This window comes from Pan troglodytes, chromosome 2 (assembly GCF_028858775.2).
Source record: "Pan troglodytes isolate AG18354 chromosome 2, NHGRI_mPanTro3-v2.0_pri, whole genome shotgun sequence".
Classification (NCBI taxonomy): domain Eukaryota; kingdom Metazoa; phylum Chordata; class Mammalia; order Primates; family Hominidae; genus Pan; species Pan troglodytes.
In genome coordinates, this window is record NC_086015.1 from 78,429,081 (window position 1) to 78,444,061 (window position 14,981).

A 14,981-nucleotide genomic window follows, 5' to 3' on the forward strand; every position below is an offset into this window, starting at 1 on the left:
TTCAGGGCTCCCATAAATAAGGCTGATTCTAAAAGAATCAGGAGCCATAGAGAAACAGGGTGTCTGCTTCATTAGGATATTTAGCATTAAGGATCACAGAGCTTAGAGCTGTCAGAGGTCACCTTTGCCTCCACAAGGAAGATACATGAGAATGGAGGCAATATGGAGAGAAGTAGAGTCAAGAAATACAGAGAAAAATGAATTGCTTATGGAATTGATTCAATCCCTGAATCCAACGGATTGAGTTTTCAGGGAGCAGACCCCTAAATAGAGTTTGGAATAAAAGCTTTTAATCAATGATCAAAACTCATGAACGGAAAAAACTAGGATTCAACTGGGAAGAGAAAGAAACTGAATTGTGATGTGGTCCAACAAAGACATGGTCATCCTGACAGGAAGTTATGGATTAAATCAGAATTGCCCAGTGGTGGTCAGAAATGGTTGACCCTTCATATCCGAGCCTTGCTCAGTCACTAGATGTGGGCTTCCTCAGGAGGGGTGTGACTGTGGGCAAGTGTCTCTCTGCAGCTGGGGCAGACCAGGAAGGAGTGAGAGCTGGAGGCCATCCACTAACCCCACACCCCGTGGCGAGGCAGCAAGTCCTTCTGGGTGGTGTATCTCTTCGTAAAACCTCACAGTGCTACCAGAAGCCACTTGATCATCCCAGTTATGTGAGCCAGCAAACTCCCAATTTTTTGTCAATACAGTGTGATTCTGTTACTTTGTTTGCAATCAAGAGGCTCTATGCTTCCCTTCAAACTTAAAGTTCTTCTGAAACATCAAGATTCCAGCAATTATGAACACCCTTGAAATAAACTGGAGAACACAATTTAAACCCACAGCAGACCACATGATGGCAATCCTATTTTTTAATCAAGCTCCAAGTCTGCAGTCTCCAGATGGTTCACGAATTTCAAGTGGCCAGATCCTGAAGATGGGAGATATCTGTTTTATTGGGCTGAGGGTTTGTGATCAAAACTGACAACTCTTTGGGTGGAAAGGACTGTAATTTGTATGTCACAGAACAAATAAAGTCCAGCATGTTTTCCTTTGAATAAGTTTTACTGTAATGAGAAGTAGACTTCTCAGTTTCACTTCTGGTCAGAAAGATCCACTCTAACTTGTTTATCTCCCAGTAATTCTCATTCTCTCAATAACAAAATGCGTGTTTCTCTAAGAACAGTGATTTATTCATTAATAATGCCCTCTTTGTTCCTGCAAGTGGCCAAGTTTGCAATAGAGAGCACGATAGGAAAATCAAACCAGCACCCCAGGCTCATACTGGGGAGATAATAAAATTATTTTCATACGTGCTGAAGTTCATTTTTACTCTGGGTCACTATCTTGGTAAGGTTCTGAATTTCTAGTAATATTTCAATTTATACCAATATAGCATAAAATTTGCAATTCCAACGCCCCAATGTAAATGATGTGAATATACACACATATCATTTCTATGTGTATATATATATATATACACATATATAAAGAGGCTTATTGGCACATACTAATAAGCTTGTGTGTGTGTGTGTGTGTGTGTGTGTGTGTGTGACAGAGAGAGAGAGAGAAAGAGAGGCAGACAAACAGCAAAGATCCAATTTGACATGGCATAAAACTAAAAACCAACGGATAATGGTGTAATGACAAAGCATTGTTTAGCACCGTTAGGTGACTGAAGCAAATGTGATCTCTCTTGTCTTTATAACCCAAAAAGTCAATGAGTCGATTGTTTAGAAACTTCTCTGGATGGACTATTTTTTGTGGCGTTCCTCATATTCCAACTCAGCAGACAAAATCTAATGCTCAGGTTATCAAGTTTCTCAGAGTAATTTACAGATGCAATAACAGTACATGCGCTGCAGGCCTTGCCCTGAACCTTAATAAATATGAAAAGCAGAAACAGAGCATGACTTACCTCCAGAGTGTGGTGGGGGGCCGCAGAGCAGCACAACTCCCTGGCCTTCACGCACAGACACTGTACTCCTCATTTTGGTTTTAAAATTTTCAAGATCTGATTTGAAAACAAAACAAAACTGAATTTCAGAAAGACCAATTAAATCACAAATTTTACACCAAGACCTTCCTTTCCCTTAGAAAACAATTTTAGTTTTTGCTTTTTTCTTTAAAAATTATTATTTTTATTTACTTAGAATTTCACCCTTTATTTTAGATTCAGGAGGTACACGTACAGGTTTGTTATGTGGTTATACTGTGTAATGCTGAGGTTTGGGGTTTGGTTGATCTCATCACCCAGGTAGTGAGTACAGAACCCAGCAGGTAGGTAGTTTTCTAATCCTTACCCCTCTCCCTTCCTCCCCACTGTAGTCGTCCCCAGGGTCCATTTTTGTCATCTTTATGGTCATAAGTACCTAATATTTATCTTCTGCTTATAAGTGAGAACATACAGTATTTGGTTTTCTGTTCCTGCATGGAAAACAATTTTAAAATCTCCTTCCAAGAACCTAGAGAGAAAACCATTTGCTTTGAGGTAGAAAAGCTGGATTCTGATTTCTTTATTAAAGCTTCTAGAAATTCAGCAATACAATATAAATATATACCCACTGATCCCATGTTGCTGAAATAGTGTCTAAAATGGCATGAACTATCCAAAGACAAAGCGTGTATCAGAATGAACTAACCAGACAATATAATTCAAAAAAGGAAATGAAATATCCTAAATCAAAAATAAACATAAATATGACTTTCACATTCACCAGTGATTCACCATATCATGAATACTTTTAGCTTCAACTTGTAATAATGACCAACTATTCATGAATTTCCCTCCTAAAATATTTTATCATAGCCTAAATAGATTTTATTCTACCTATAATTATTTTTATTTACAAAAATATTTGATAATATTCAGTTTCTGAGTATAAGTCCTATTTTTCCCATATTCTGAAGGGCTTTGTGGAAGATATATTGTCACTGAAAATTACCAAGTACATAGAATTCAAAGGATAACAGTAATTTAAATCAGCATATTCCCTTTTATTTATAGCGGCTAAAATAATTATTTTTATAAGCATCCAAAGATTTTTTCAAGTGTTTAAAAAAGTTAAAAAAAATAGCAATCAAGTGCAAATACTATTTTGATTACCAACGGTTATTTTTAGAGAACATTTAATTTCTTCCAATGACAATCCAGTACAGCAAATACTGATTCATTCTTTCCAAGTTAAATTAAAGGAGAGAGAAAATTCCGTTGACTTCATTTTTAAAAATGCTTTAGTTCATAGGGAAAGAGGAAGAAAGATCTGTTTCTTTAAACTCTGACTTATAAAAAATGTCTGTGAATTACACCATTAATATACTCTATGGTGTCACTTTCTGTATCAGAACAATTGTACTGTCAATTTCTGAAAGAATATACTCACTTCATAGCTCTTAAGGGCTGATATAAATTGCCTAAGTGGTGTCTATACAGAGTGAAGCAGTATATGTATTTTAGAATACAACTTGGATATTTTCAACTTTTCTTTGAAAAATATAAAAAGCAAAATAATTATCTTCAAATTGATAAAACCAGAACCTGTAGACAAGTAGGGATACTCTAAGGACCATATAGCAGTATATCAGAGAGAAATAAGAGGGCCTATGTGCCTCATGTTATTGTTACTGAAAAATAGTATTAAATTGCTAGGTTATAAATATGGAGTAAAGTGATTCAGCAAAAGTCTCTTGTGTGTGCCCAGAAAAGAAGAAAAAACAGTTGATGGACTTATTTTAACCACAGGCTATCCAACAGAAATGATACAATAACATAGTGTTGTATCACCTTAAATCTAACTAAAATGCAACATTCTCAAAACATTAAGTCTCTTGGAATGTAACTAACTGAGTTAGAACTGCAAAACTAGACCATCCAAATGTTTCCCAATGGCTAAATGAGGCAGTACCTCATATCAGAATGTAGCTTATACATGGAATTTCCAAAGATTATTTCTTGATGATCAAGTATGTGTCATCATTGCTGCCTTCCTGTCTAATTCCTTGTTATCTTCTGCCATACAATTTCACAGTGTGGATGTTTTCTATCACTGATTTTAGCTAGAATATGCAAAAATGTATAGAATAGTTCTACGGAAACCAGTAATGTCTCCTCCAAAGGTAAAATCTCTTTTGCCTAAGCACAAATATAGCTGGCACAGATCTGCCCATTGGTCTAGAGACAAGCATGGCTACTCTTTCTGCAGTGCACGAGTGCAAGGAATATTGTTCTGGATATCTGATATGGCCAGTTCATGGACGTAGCATCAGGAAGCAAAGAAAAATAACTTAATTGTAATGGCACATTGTAAGTGGCACTTTGCTGAAAAGGTGGTAAGTACACAGAGGACTGCATAGTTAATCTACAGGTGTAACCAAGGCTTTAACAAGCAGAACCTGGACAAGTAGACGGACAGTAGTAGTAGCAGTCAGAGGGCCAGGGTGGGCATTTTTCTGAGGCAGATGGAGCAACATAGATGCATAAGAACATACATGTTACAGTCAAGGTATAGCGAGACTTTTCTCCTTTTTTGCAACACTAGGAACTATGAGAAAAGAGTAGTGTCAATGTCTAAAAAGCTTCAGATCATTAAAATATCTAGTGGAAGATTATATGTGTCACCCAAATGTAAGTCAAGCTATATATAGTCCAATTTTGGACTTTAAAAACAAACTAAGATGATAAAGAACACCTACAAGTAACTACAGCTATCATCATATTTAATGGTGAAAGACCGAGTGCTTTCCCCCTCCCCAGCATCAGAAATTCAAGGGAGTTAAGCAGGTCATAGGATATAGTTTCTACATACTAATAATAAACATGCAAAAATTGAAATTAAAAACTCAAAACTACTCACAATTGTTCCAAATAAAATAAAATACTCAGGTAAATTACATGTAACAAAACATGCAAAAGATCTGTATAATGAAAATTATAAAATGCTAATGAAAAAGAAAAAAATGCAGAGGCATAAATAAATGGAGACACATACTATGAACATGGATTGTTAGATTCAACATAATTGCTGTTCTTCCCAAATTAATACACTGTCATATGCTGTAGAACAACATTTCGGTAAATGCTGGACCACATATATGGCCAGACCATATTTACAACAGTGATATCATAGGTATCATGACATAGTAGTGAAATATATTACTCCTGAGTTTGTGGTGATTGTGTAAAAAACCTACTATGCTGCCAGTCATATAAAAGTTTTGCATATAAAATTATGTATAGCATATAATGCTTGAGAATGATACTAAATAACTGTTACGGGTTTATGTATTTACTATGCTATAATTTTATTGTTATTTTAGAATATATTACTTCTACAAATTGAAAAAAAAAAAGGTTAACCATAAAACAGCCTGAGGTAGGTCCTTCAGGAGTTTTTCAGAAGGAGGCATTGTCATTATAAAAGATGACAGTTCCATGCATGTTATTGCCCCTGAAGATCTTCCAGTGGCATAAGATGTGGAGGTGGAAGACAGTGATACTGATGATCCTGACCCTGTGTAGGCCTAGGTTAACATGTGTGTTTTTAAATGCTTTTGGCAAAAACACTTAAAAAGAAAACAAAATAAAAAAGCTTATTGAATAAGTGTATAAGAAAATAGTTTAGTAAAGCTTCACAATGTGTGTTTTAAGCTAAGTGTTATTATGGGTCAAAATTCATAAAACATTAAAAGTTTATAAATACAAATATTATAGTAAGCCAAGATTAATTTATTACTGAAACATATTTTTATAAATTCAGTGTAGCCTAAGTGTACAGTGTTTATGAAGTCTACAGTAATGTACAGTAATGTCCTAGGCCTTCACATTCACTCACCACTCACTCACCAATTCACCCACAACAGCCTCCATTCCTGCAAGCTCCATTCATGGTAAGTGTTCAGTATAGATATACCGTTTCCTGTCTTTTATATTGTACTGTACCTTTTCTATGCTTAGATATGTTCAGAAACACAAATACTCACCATTGTGTCACAATTGCCTACAGTATTAAGTAAAGTGATCTGCTGTACAGGTTTATAGCCTAGCAGCAATAGGCTATACTGTACAGCCTAGGTGTGTAGTAGGTAATACCATCTGGGTATAATAAGAACATACTACGATGTTTGATGAAATCACCTAATGATGCATTCCTCAGAACATATCCCTGTCATTGAGTGACACATGAGTGTATAATTTTAATATAATTCTGATCGAAATATCAGCATGGTTTTGGGTTTGTTCTTTTTTTTTGTAGATAAAGACAAGCTTATTCTAAAATTTATATGTAAAGGCACAGGACTTAGAATGCGTAAAACTATCTAGACTAAAAACAAAGCAGGAAGAATCACTCTACCTAACATTGAGGCTTATAATATAGCTACAATGATCAAGACCATGTGGTAGTGGCACAGGGAGAGACACATAGATCCATACAGCAAAACAGAGAACACAGAAATAGACTCACAAAAATAGGCTCAGCTGATTTTTGAAAAAATGCAATTCAATGGAAGGAGAGAAAAAAAAATCGACCTAAACTTTACTCAGTTTAAAAATCAACTCAAACTAGACCACAAACGTAAATGTAAAACATAAAGCTATAGAACTTTTATTTAAAAAATATTGGAAACCATCTTTGGGATGTAAGGATAGGCAAAGAGCTTTTAGACTTGACACCAATTGAATGGTCTTTAAAAGGAAGGACCAATAAGTCAGACTGCATCAACATTTAAAACTTCTACTCCATGAAAGCTCAAGCGAAGAGGATGCAAAGAAAAGCTACGGACTGGGAGGATATACTTGAAAACCACTTATCCACTAAAGAAAGAGTATCTAGAATAAGTAAGACTGCCCAAAATTCAATAGTATAAAACATACGATTCCATTAGAAAATGGGAAGAAGACACAAACAGTTCACTGAAAAGGAAAAACAGATGGAAAATAAGGACCTGAAAAGATGTTCAACATCATTAGACATCGGGGAAATGCAAATTAAAACTACAATGAGCTATCACTCCACACCTACCAAAATACCTAAAAACAAAAAACAAAACAGTGACAGCACTAAATCTTGGAGAGGATGTAAGGAGGCTGGATGATTCAGACATTGTCTTCTTAAGTGTAAAATGTCAAAGCCAATATGGAAAACATGTTTTTTAGTTTCCTGTAAAACAAACCACACATAACTACCATATGACCAGCAATTGCACTTTTGGGCATTTATCCTAGAGAAATGAAAACACTTGTTCATACAAAAATCTGTACATAAAAGTTCGCAGAGTTTTATGTGTAACAGCCCTAAACTGGAAACAACCCAAGTTCCTTCAATGTGTGAATGGCTAAATGCACAGTGCTACATCCATACCATGGAATGCTACCCTGCAACTCAAAGCAATCAAATCTTTATACACCCAACCCCTTTGGTAAATCTTCAGGAAATTATGCTGGCAGAAATATGCCAATTCCAAAAGGTTCTTACTATATGATTCCATTTATGTAAAACTTTAAAAAATTCAAATTTAGAAATAGGGTTTAGTGCTGAGCATAGTGTTTTACAACTGTAATCCCAGCAACTCCAGAGGCTGAGGTAGGAGGGTTGCTTGAGACCAGGAGTTAGAGACCAGCCTGGGCAATAGTGAGACCCCATCTCTTAAAAAATTAAAATAAAAACAAAATGGGAGTAAATTAGTGGTTGCCAATGTTTAGGGAAATTGGAGGGAGATATGGGAGTGTCGTTATCAAAGGGTACTATGAGGGATCCTTGTGGGACCTGAACTGTCCTCTTTCTTGACTGTGTTGGTCAACACATGTACATCCATGTGATAAAATTAGAACTAAATACACATACACAATGAGTATGTATAAACCAGGGAAATATGAATTAAAAAATAATAAGCAAGCAAGCAAAGATAAAGTCCAGTTCCTCATATTTCCTTATTTCCTTTTATTTTCTTTTCTCTTCCCCCACATTACCTACAGGATAGAAGTGGCTTGCTGACCCCGCTTCTGGCCATTAGCTGTGTGTGCTACTCTACCAGAGCCCATAGCTCCAGCCACAACATGGGGCCAGTATCTCCGAAGTCAACATCAAAGAAAGGTGTGCAGAGCCCTTAGGGAAGAACACTCCTTCTTGTGACTAGCTTTTTGTAAAAATTCACATGGACCATTTCTGCTGTATAAAAGTCTTCACTTTGATACACGTCTGTTAATTTTCTATATTGTGCCAGGTTTTCTATTGCCTATCCAAGCTCTGCACTTCAGGTTGATCTTCCCATGCAGTAGCAAGGAAAACTCCAGGAAACCATCAGTGTATATGGAGAAAAGAAACTGGGGTCACTAGGACTTTTTTTCTGATATTCTGTGCTCAATCTTTTTCCCCTTCCTACATATTGTTGGTGTTGGTTTCTCACCTGAATTGACCTAGGTAGTGAACTATCAAGCAGAGTATGTGAAATACCACTTGGTACAACTGCAGGGGTATAGTGCACAAGTCTGTCTCTGTATGACTTAAAATCAACCAGAAGAATGACTACCATTTCCCAACAAGTAAATTTGAGTAAACTTGTGTCAAGCCAAGTTAAATGAGTTTCTTTTTGCAGAATAAGTCAGGGACCTTAATATAAGCTATGGACGGATAATATCTACTAAAGTGGAATGGATATTATAGAGTATTCTAAATGTATTTGACCAAATAATTCAATGTAGACAATTTTATGGGAAATGCTGAAAAGGCCACATGTGCAATTGGGCACATAAATATTAAAAAAGATGTCAAGAGACTGCAAAGTAAAACAAGCCATTTTCCCTCTAAAAGAACTAAAATGGAACATAATAGTGGCAATATATCTGAAATGGTGGCCAGCTAACTAAATGGTCTCAACATTTAAAAACTGAAGAGCTCTCCCTCAAAATGCTTTATATCTACTTGTGATCACAGCATGAAGAGCAAATGAAATCATTGTCACTGAAAACTGGATGTGAGCTTTACTACTTGTATAACACAACGCTATTTGATGCTATGAGGTGAAGTGTTACCTCTTCAATTAAAATGAAAAATACTATCCAGTAGTGACAATTTGTACCAGGAACACAGACACAGGCAATGTAATAGTCTTCCATACATAATATCTTAAACGTCTTTAATGTTTAATGTTGAAATGCTTAGTGATTGGTAGTTATCAAATTACATCATTACATGAACAGTGTAAATGACAAGATTGCCTTTGAAAGAATCAGGTCGCTGCCAATAAAAGATATTTGTGTACTGCCATGAAGAAACCCAATGAACATACCCAGAAAAGCAATCAAAATAAAGACTGCAATTCAGTTATGGTTTTCACCCTTACTGTAAGTCAGGCTTGTCCAATCTTTTGGCTTCCCTAGGCCACATTGGAAGAAGAATTGTCTTGGGCCACACATAAAATACATTAACACTAACAAGAGCCAATGAGCTAAAAAAAAAATCACAAAAAAATCTCATAATGTTTTACAAAAGTTTACAAATTTGTGTTGGGCTGCATTCGAAGCCACCATAGGCCACAGGTTGGACAAGCTTGCTATAAAAAAGAATCCCATGCAATGATTCAGTTTCACAATCAAGTGGTAAAGTTTCAAGTAGTTGATAAATCTCATTAAAGCATGCCCACTACAAAAATAAAAAAATCCCAGTTCAGTGAATGACCACACCTTTCTTCCTGCCTTATGGCACATGCAGAAGCACTTAGAAGATCTCCTAAATCGGAATATTAGACATAAACAACTGACTCTTAGTTATCTTCGGTATCAGCATGTTCAAAACTCAATCATTATTTTCATTATTTCTTGCTCTATTTCCCAACACCCAAATTCAAAGTGTCTCCTCCTTTTTTGTTCCCTTTCTTGCTGGTCCAATTCTCAAAACATTTAATTATGTATAAAGCCCCTAAGGGAAAACTCTCCCATGGCAAAGTGTGTCTTAGGAAAACAAAACTTTATCCTTATGAAAAATAATAGCTTATTCAACAAAAGTTCAATAGTGTTTTAGTTTTGTTTCTCCCAAGCCAGAGCCTCCAAAAAGACTTGGGTGACATAGTTTATGGGGGGTGATCTTAGAGGCAGTGGGGAAGGAAAGGGGAGAGATGCAGGAAAATTCAACATCTGGGTACATTACCGAAGTTGCTACTGCAGTCAATGAGAACTTGATTTCAAATGAACCTCTGACAACCATACAAAATGTCATCCAGAATCATCCATTTGAAAGATGGGAGTCGGGGGTATATACAGGCTCCCAACCCCAATAGTGGAGGAATTTCCCTGGGGACAACAACTCCCTCATCTCCATCAGAGCTTCTACTACGAACCTGCAAGAAACTGTCTACCCGCTCTGCAAATGCTTTGGGAGGTGGGCATCAGAGGTGTGATACAGGGCATCAAAAAATGTCTACCACAAACAGATTTTTTCCTTAAGCCTGAGCCTTTTGAGAGATTTTAAAACAGGTGTGCATTGTAAGTCTCCAAGCAGAGACTGACGTATTTCGTATTTTTCTAAGACTATTTAGGAAATGTAGCAAAGCATCTAATAAGATCATAACAGCCTCAGGATCTGTTGTTTTGTTCTGAAACACCACCTGGAAAATGCAGGCACAGGGTGGACCCTAAGCACCTAAGTATACTCTACAAGACCTTTCCGCATAGGTATTTCATAGTTCAGCTTCATCTGCCTCCCATACATTGCTCCAACACTGTCAACTCCCAGCCACATACACTAAGCAACAACAAACTTTTATTCTGGGGGCTCTGCCAGGATTAGAGCCTTGTCATTTTCATCTTTCTATCTCTAGACTGTCACATATTTCTTGGCATTGTGTAGGTCATCAAAGAATGTCTGAAATAAGCATCCATCATCTCATTTTCCTTAGGATCTCCATAATGGGTCTTCCCACCAAAGTTAAATTATTGGTGTCTGCATTGCAGAGTTCCTAACTTTCTACTAGTGAAATTTAGGAAGAGAACACAGGAATTAGAACATCAGGATATTCTGACCATAATCCAGGCCTGCAGATCTATAGGTGTGTCACTTGATTGCCCTGTGTCTTCATACATTCCATTTGTAAAGTGGGTACAATATCCACTCTTTGAACCTCACAGGGCTTTTCAAGAGAGGAACCTTAGCATCCCAGATCTGTAAGCCTTTTGAAAAATGAAAACAATTATACAAGTACAAGGTTTCATTTTTCCTTTTGAGTCTCTGGTTTCATAACGATTCCTGTTTCCATCTCTCTTTTGTCTTCCTTACAGTTTTTCAAACATGCACAGTTCACCCCATCTTAAAAATAAAACACATCTTCCAATGATCTCATGCCCAACTTTTCTGAACACTCTCTCTACTGCCCACCCCCAGAGGTCCATGAACATCTGTTTCCTTTCAATTTTTAACTTGAGTTGAAGTCAAGTCTTTGTCCTGTGGAGTCAGACAAACCTAGGTGCAATCCCTTGGCTGATTCTCTCTAGCTATTTGAACAGGGCATATTACTTCATTTGTTGATCCACAGGTTCCCCATCAGTAAATTAAGGATAAGACAGCAATTACCTCTGCTATTGTTGCAAGGAAGAAATAAGATAACTCGTGTAAATTACTTAAAACACTGCTTAATTTATAAATGTTAAATAAATGATAGGTACTATCATTTTTCTTCACATTCTTTCAGGAAACTCACCAAGTCTCAAGATCCTACCACTGTGTATATATCAATGATATGTCCATCAAATTTTGATTCAAAACATTCATTCTCTGCATGCCTTCCAGATATTTTTTGGATGTCCAATTGCCATCTCATATTTGACACTGCATTTTCCTATGTTCTTGGTGTTTCCTCTAATACAGTTCCTCTTCCAACTTCCCTGTTGTTATTCTCTCAAAGACTCCCACAACCAGTTTGGCTCTTTCTTTTCCTACATTTGCTCAATACATTAAATTTGATCAAGTTAATTGTTCCGCAAAACCCAGTCTTTCTCTTCCCATTTATCTCTGATTTTGCATTACCATCATATTAATTTTACTGGAATGATTTAAATTAAATTAAATTAATTTTTGAAACAGGGTCTTGCTCTGTCGTCTAGGCTGGAGTGCAGTGGCACCATCTCAGCTCACTGTAACCTCTCCCTTCCAGGCTCCAGAGATTCTTATGCCTCAGCCTCCCAAGTAGCTGGGTCCAAAGGTGTGTACCAACATCCCCAGCTAGTTTTTTGTATTATTTTGTAGAGATGGAGTTTTACCATGTTGCCCAGGCCAGTCACAAACTCTTGGGCTCAAGCAATCCACCTGTCTCAGCCTCTTGAAATGCTAGGATTACAGGCATGAGCCACCACACTGAGCCTGGAACTATTTTGTAATGCAGATTCAGCTGTCACATATGAAGCATATGGGCCCATATACTTGTTTGGCTTTTACACCTTAGATTACACTCTTATGAAGTCATAAGAGTATGCTTCATCCACACTGAGTAAATGGGGATATGAAGGAATTAATAGATGGATGGCTTTGCTAGACACTGTGATAGAGATTTTCTTGAATTTAACACATTTATTTTTCACAAAATTTCTATTTTAAAAGTATTAACTTTGCATTTTCTAGAAAACTGTGGCTGAAAGCTATTTTGGAATGTGACTAACATGATGCAATAACTGATAAAGCTGAGATCACATCCAGTCCCATTGATTTCAAGTCCAGTTCTTTTTATCTTTGTATTATGCAATAGGTCCATCCAACCCTCACGCTGGTCTCTCCACCTGCAGCCTCTCTCCTCCCATCCAATCCATCTATCCTCTACACACAGAGTTCAGTTTTCTTTATAAAACACACTCTCAGTTTCTAACACCTGCTAAAACACCTATACACATATTTCCCACTGCCAAGATGATAAAGTCCACATTCTCTGTCCTAACATTCATTCAATTATTCAACAGATGTCTATGCATATACATGTGTACATGAAGTTTATGCCTAGGTTCAGGGTATTTGGACAAGAGAGCGTACTCTGTCACTTAGAGTATTTCTGATTCTAACTCTTTGCTTATGCTTTATCCTTCCCCTTTCAACTTACATTTACTAATAATCCTCAAGGTCTAATTAAAAATACCCCTCCTATGTGAAAGATACCTTCTCTGAACATTTTGGATGTTTACGGAAACTGCATTTTAGGTTTGTCTGCTCAGTAAGGCTAAGGCTGAGGGCATGATCCTTCCCCAGCTCCCCTTGTTGCCTTCCACAGACCTCACACCACACCTACCCAGTACAGATGGCCTCAATCTAAGCAGTACGATCCACTCCCTCCATGGTACTGTCAGTTGTCCAGGGCAAACAGAATGCTTGTGCCTGGTAGCTGCTCTCTAGCAAGCCCTTCTGCTTTCATCATTTCAATTAGATGTATTTGCTAACAAAACTAATTACGCTAGTAACAATTTCACTGAAATTATTAGAAAAATACCAAAAAAGTGATGAAATATGAATATGAAAAAAGGAATATGTTGTTTATATAAAAACAAATATAAAGGCTTTTGAAAAGCTCAGTAAAGGAGAGTCACCCTTCCTCTCCCCAAAACCAGTGCCAAATTAGATAAAAGAGATTGGGCAAGACAACCATAAAAGCTGGAAATACAAAACAAAAATCTTCATTCTGTTTATTCTATTTCTGTACCCAGATTGTTTCAGAAATATTTTTTAAATAACTCAATTGCAAAGTAAAACAGCAATTGGAAATCAAAGAAAATTCATAATGAGTGTGGCTTACATAAACAATAAAGTGAACTCCTACTGTCCAACCCTTTCTCAAAGAAGAATGCTTGGCACATTACAAAACAAAAAACACACACAGTTGCATACTCAAAGCAAAATTACTTGTTTATGGTATCTATATACCTCTTAAAAATGATTACCTGTTTTAAAACAATTTTTCATATAACAGAGTACTGCCTCTGACTATATCAAATAAGAAAACCCCTTCTGTACTTAGCAAAAAGTAAAAAACAAAATGCTCATTTGCAAAATCAAACAAATAAAATTAAAAACCATGTTTCTGGCCAGGCACGGTGGCTCACGCCTGTAATCCCAGCACTTTGGGAGACCAAGGTGGGCGGATCACGAGGTCAGGAGATTGAGACCGTCCTGGTTAACATGGTGAATGAAACCCCGTCTCTACTAAAAATACAAAAAATTAGCCGGGTGTGGTGGCGGACACCTGTAGTCCCAGCTACTCGGGAGGCTGAGGCAGGAGAATGGCGTGAATCCGGGAGGCAGAGCTTGCATTGAGCCGAGATTGCACCACTGCACTCCAACCTGGGTGACAGAGCGAGACTCTGTCTCAAAAAAATAAAAATAAAAATAAACCCATGTTTCTGCTACTGACAGTTTTGCTCTTCTAAAGTATCTATTCTAGGAAAAACACATAACAACAACAAAAACTCTCCCCATTTGATTATGGATGTTAATTTTACAATACTAAAGTTTAAAACACGAACAGTTACTACAAACTGAAGAGTCAACTAAATCTTTGCTTTCTTAAAAGAGTTTCTTATACTTCAAGTGTTTATATATGTGTGTGTGTGTGTGTATATATATACATATATATAGCCCTAGAATTTTTCTATCAAAACTACACTTTTTTTCCCCATTTTTGTGGCAAGAGCATGAATCACATTCTTTGTTTTGAAATGAAGACCTCCAGGTGGTATATCTGAGTTTTGAGATAATTCAGAAAATCTCTGTGCAAAGTACATGTTAAAAGGATTTCAATGGGGCAACAGAAAAAGCCAATGTTCTCACATAAAACATTATCAAATAAAGAAAGCTGTATTTTCAAGACTATTACACAATATCATATTTAAAAAACTTACCACTGTACTGGGTATGCCATAGAGGAGTTTTAACCATTAGTTATACAAAGATGTACTTGGTCTTCTCACTTAGTAACATCTCTTTTCCAATTTGGAAACAAAGAGATCATATAAAATGACA

The 14,981-nt window shown here is 36.6% G+C and overlaps 1 protein-coding gene across 2 annotated transcripts in view; it reads right to left on the reverse strand.

The window, feature by feature from the left end:
* The window catches only part of CNTN3 (contactin 3), a 358,137-nt gene that overhangs the window by 166,750 nt on the left and 176,406 nt on the right, over positions 1-14,981 (reverse strand). For both annotated transcript variants that reach the window (XM_526232.7, XM_054680802.2), the window contains one exon: positions 1,916-2,011. In XM_526232.7, the coding sequence (XP_526232.2) occupies positions 1,916-2,011 (96 nt within the window). The remainder of the gene's footprint in view (positions 1-1,915; positions 2,012-14,981) is intronic.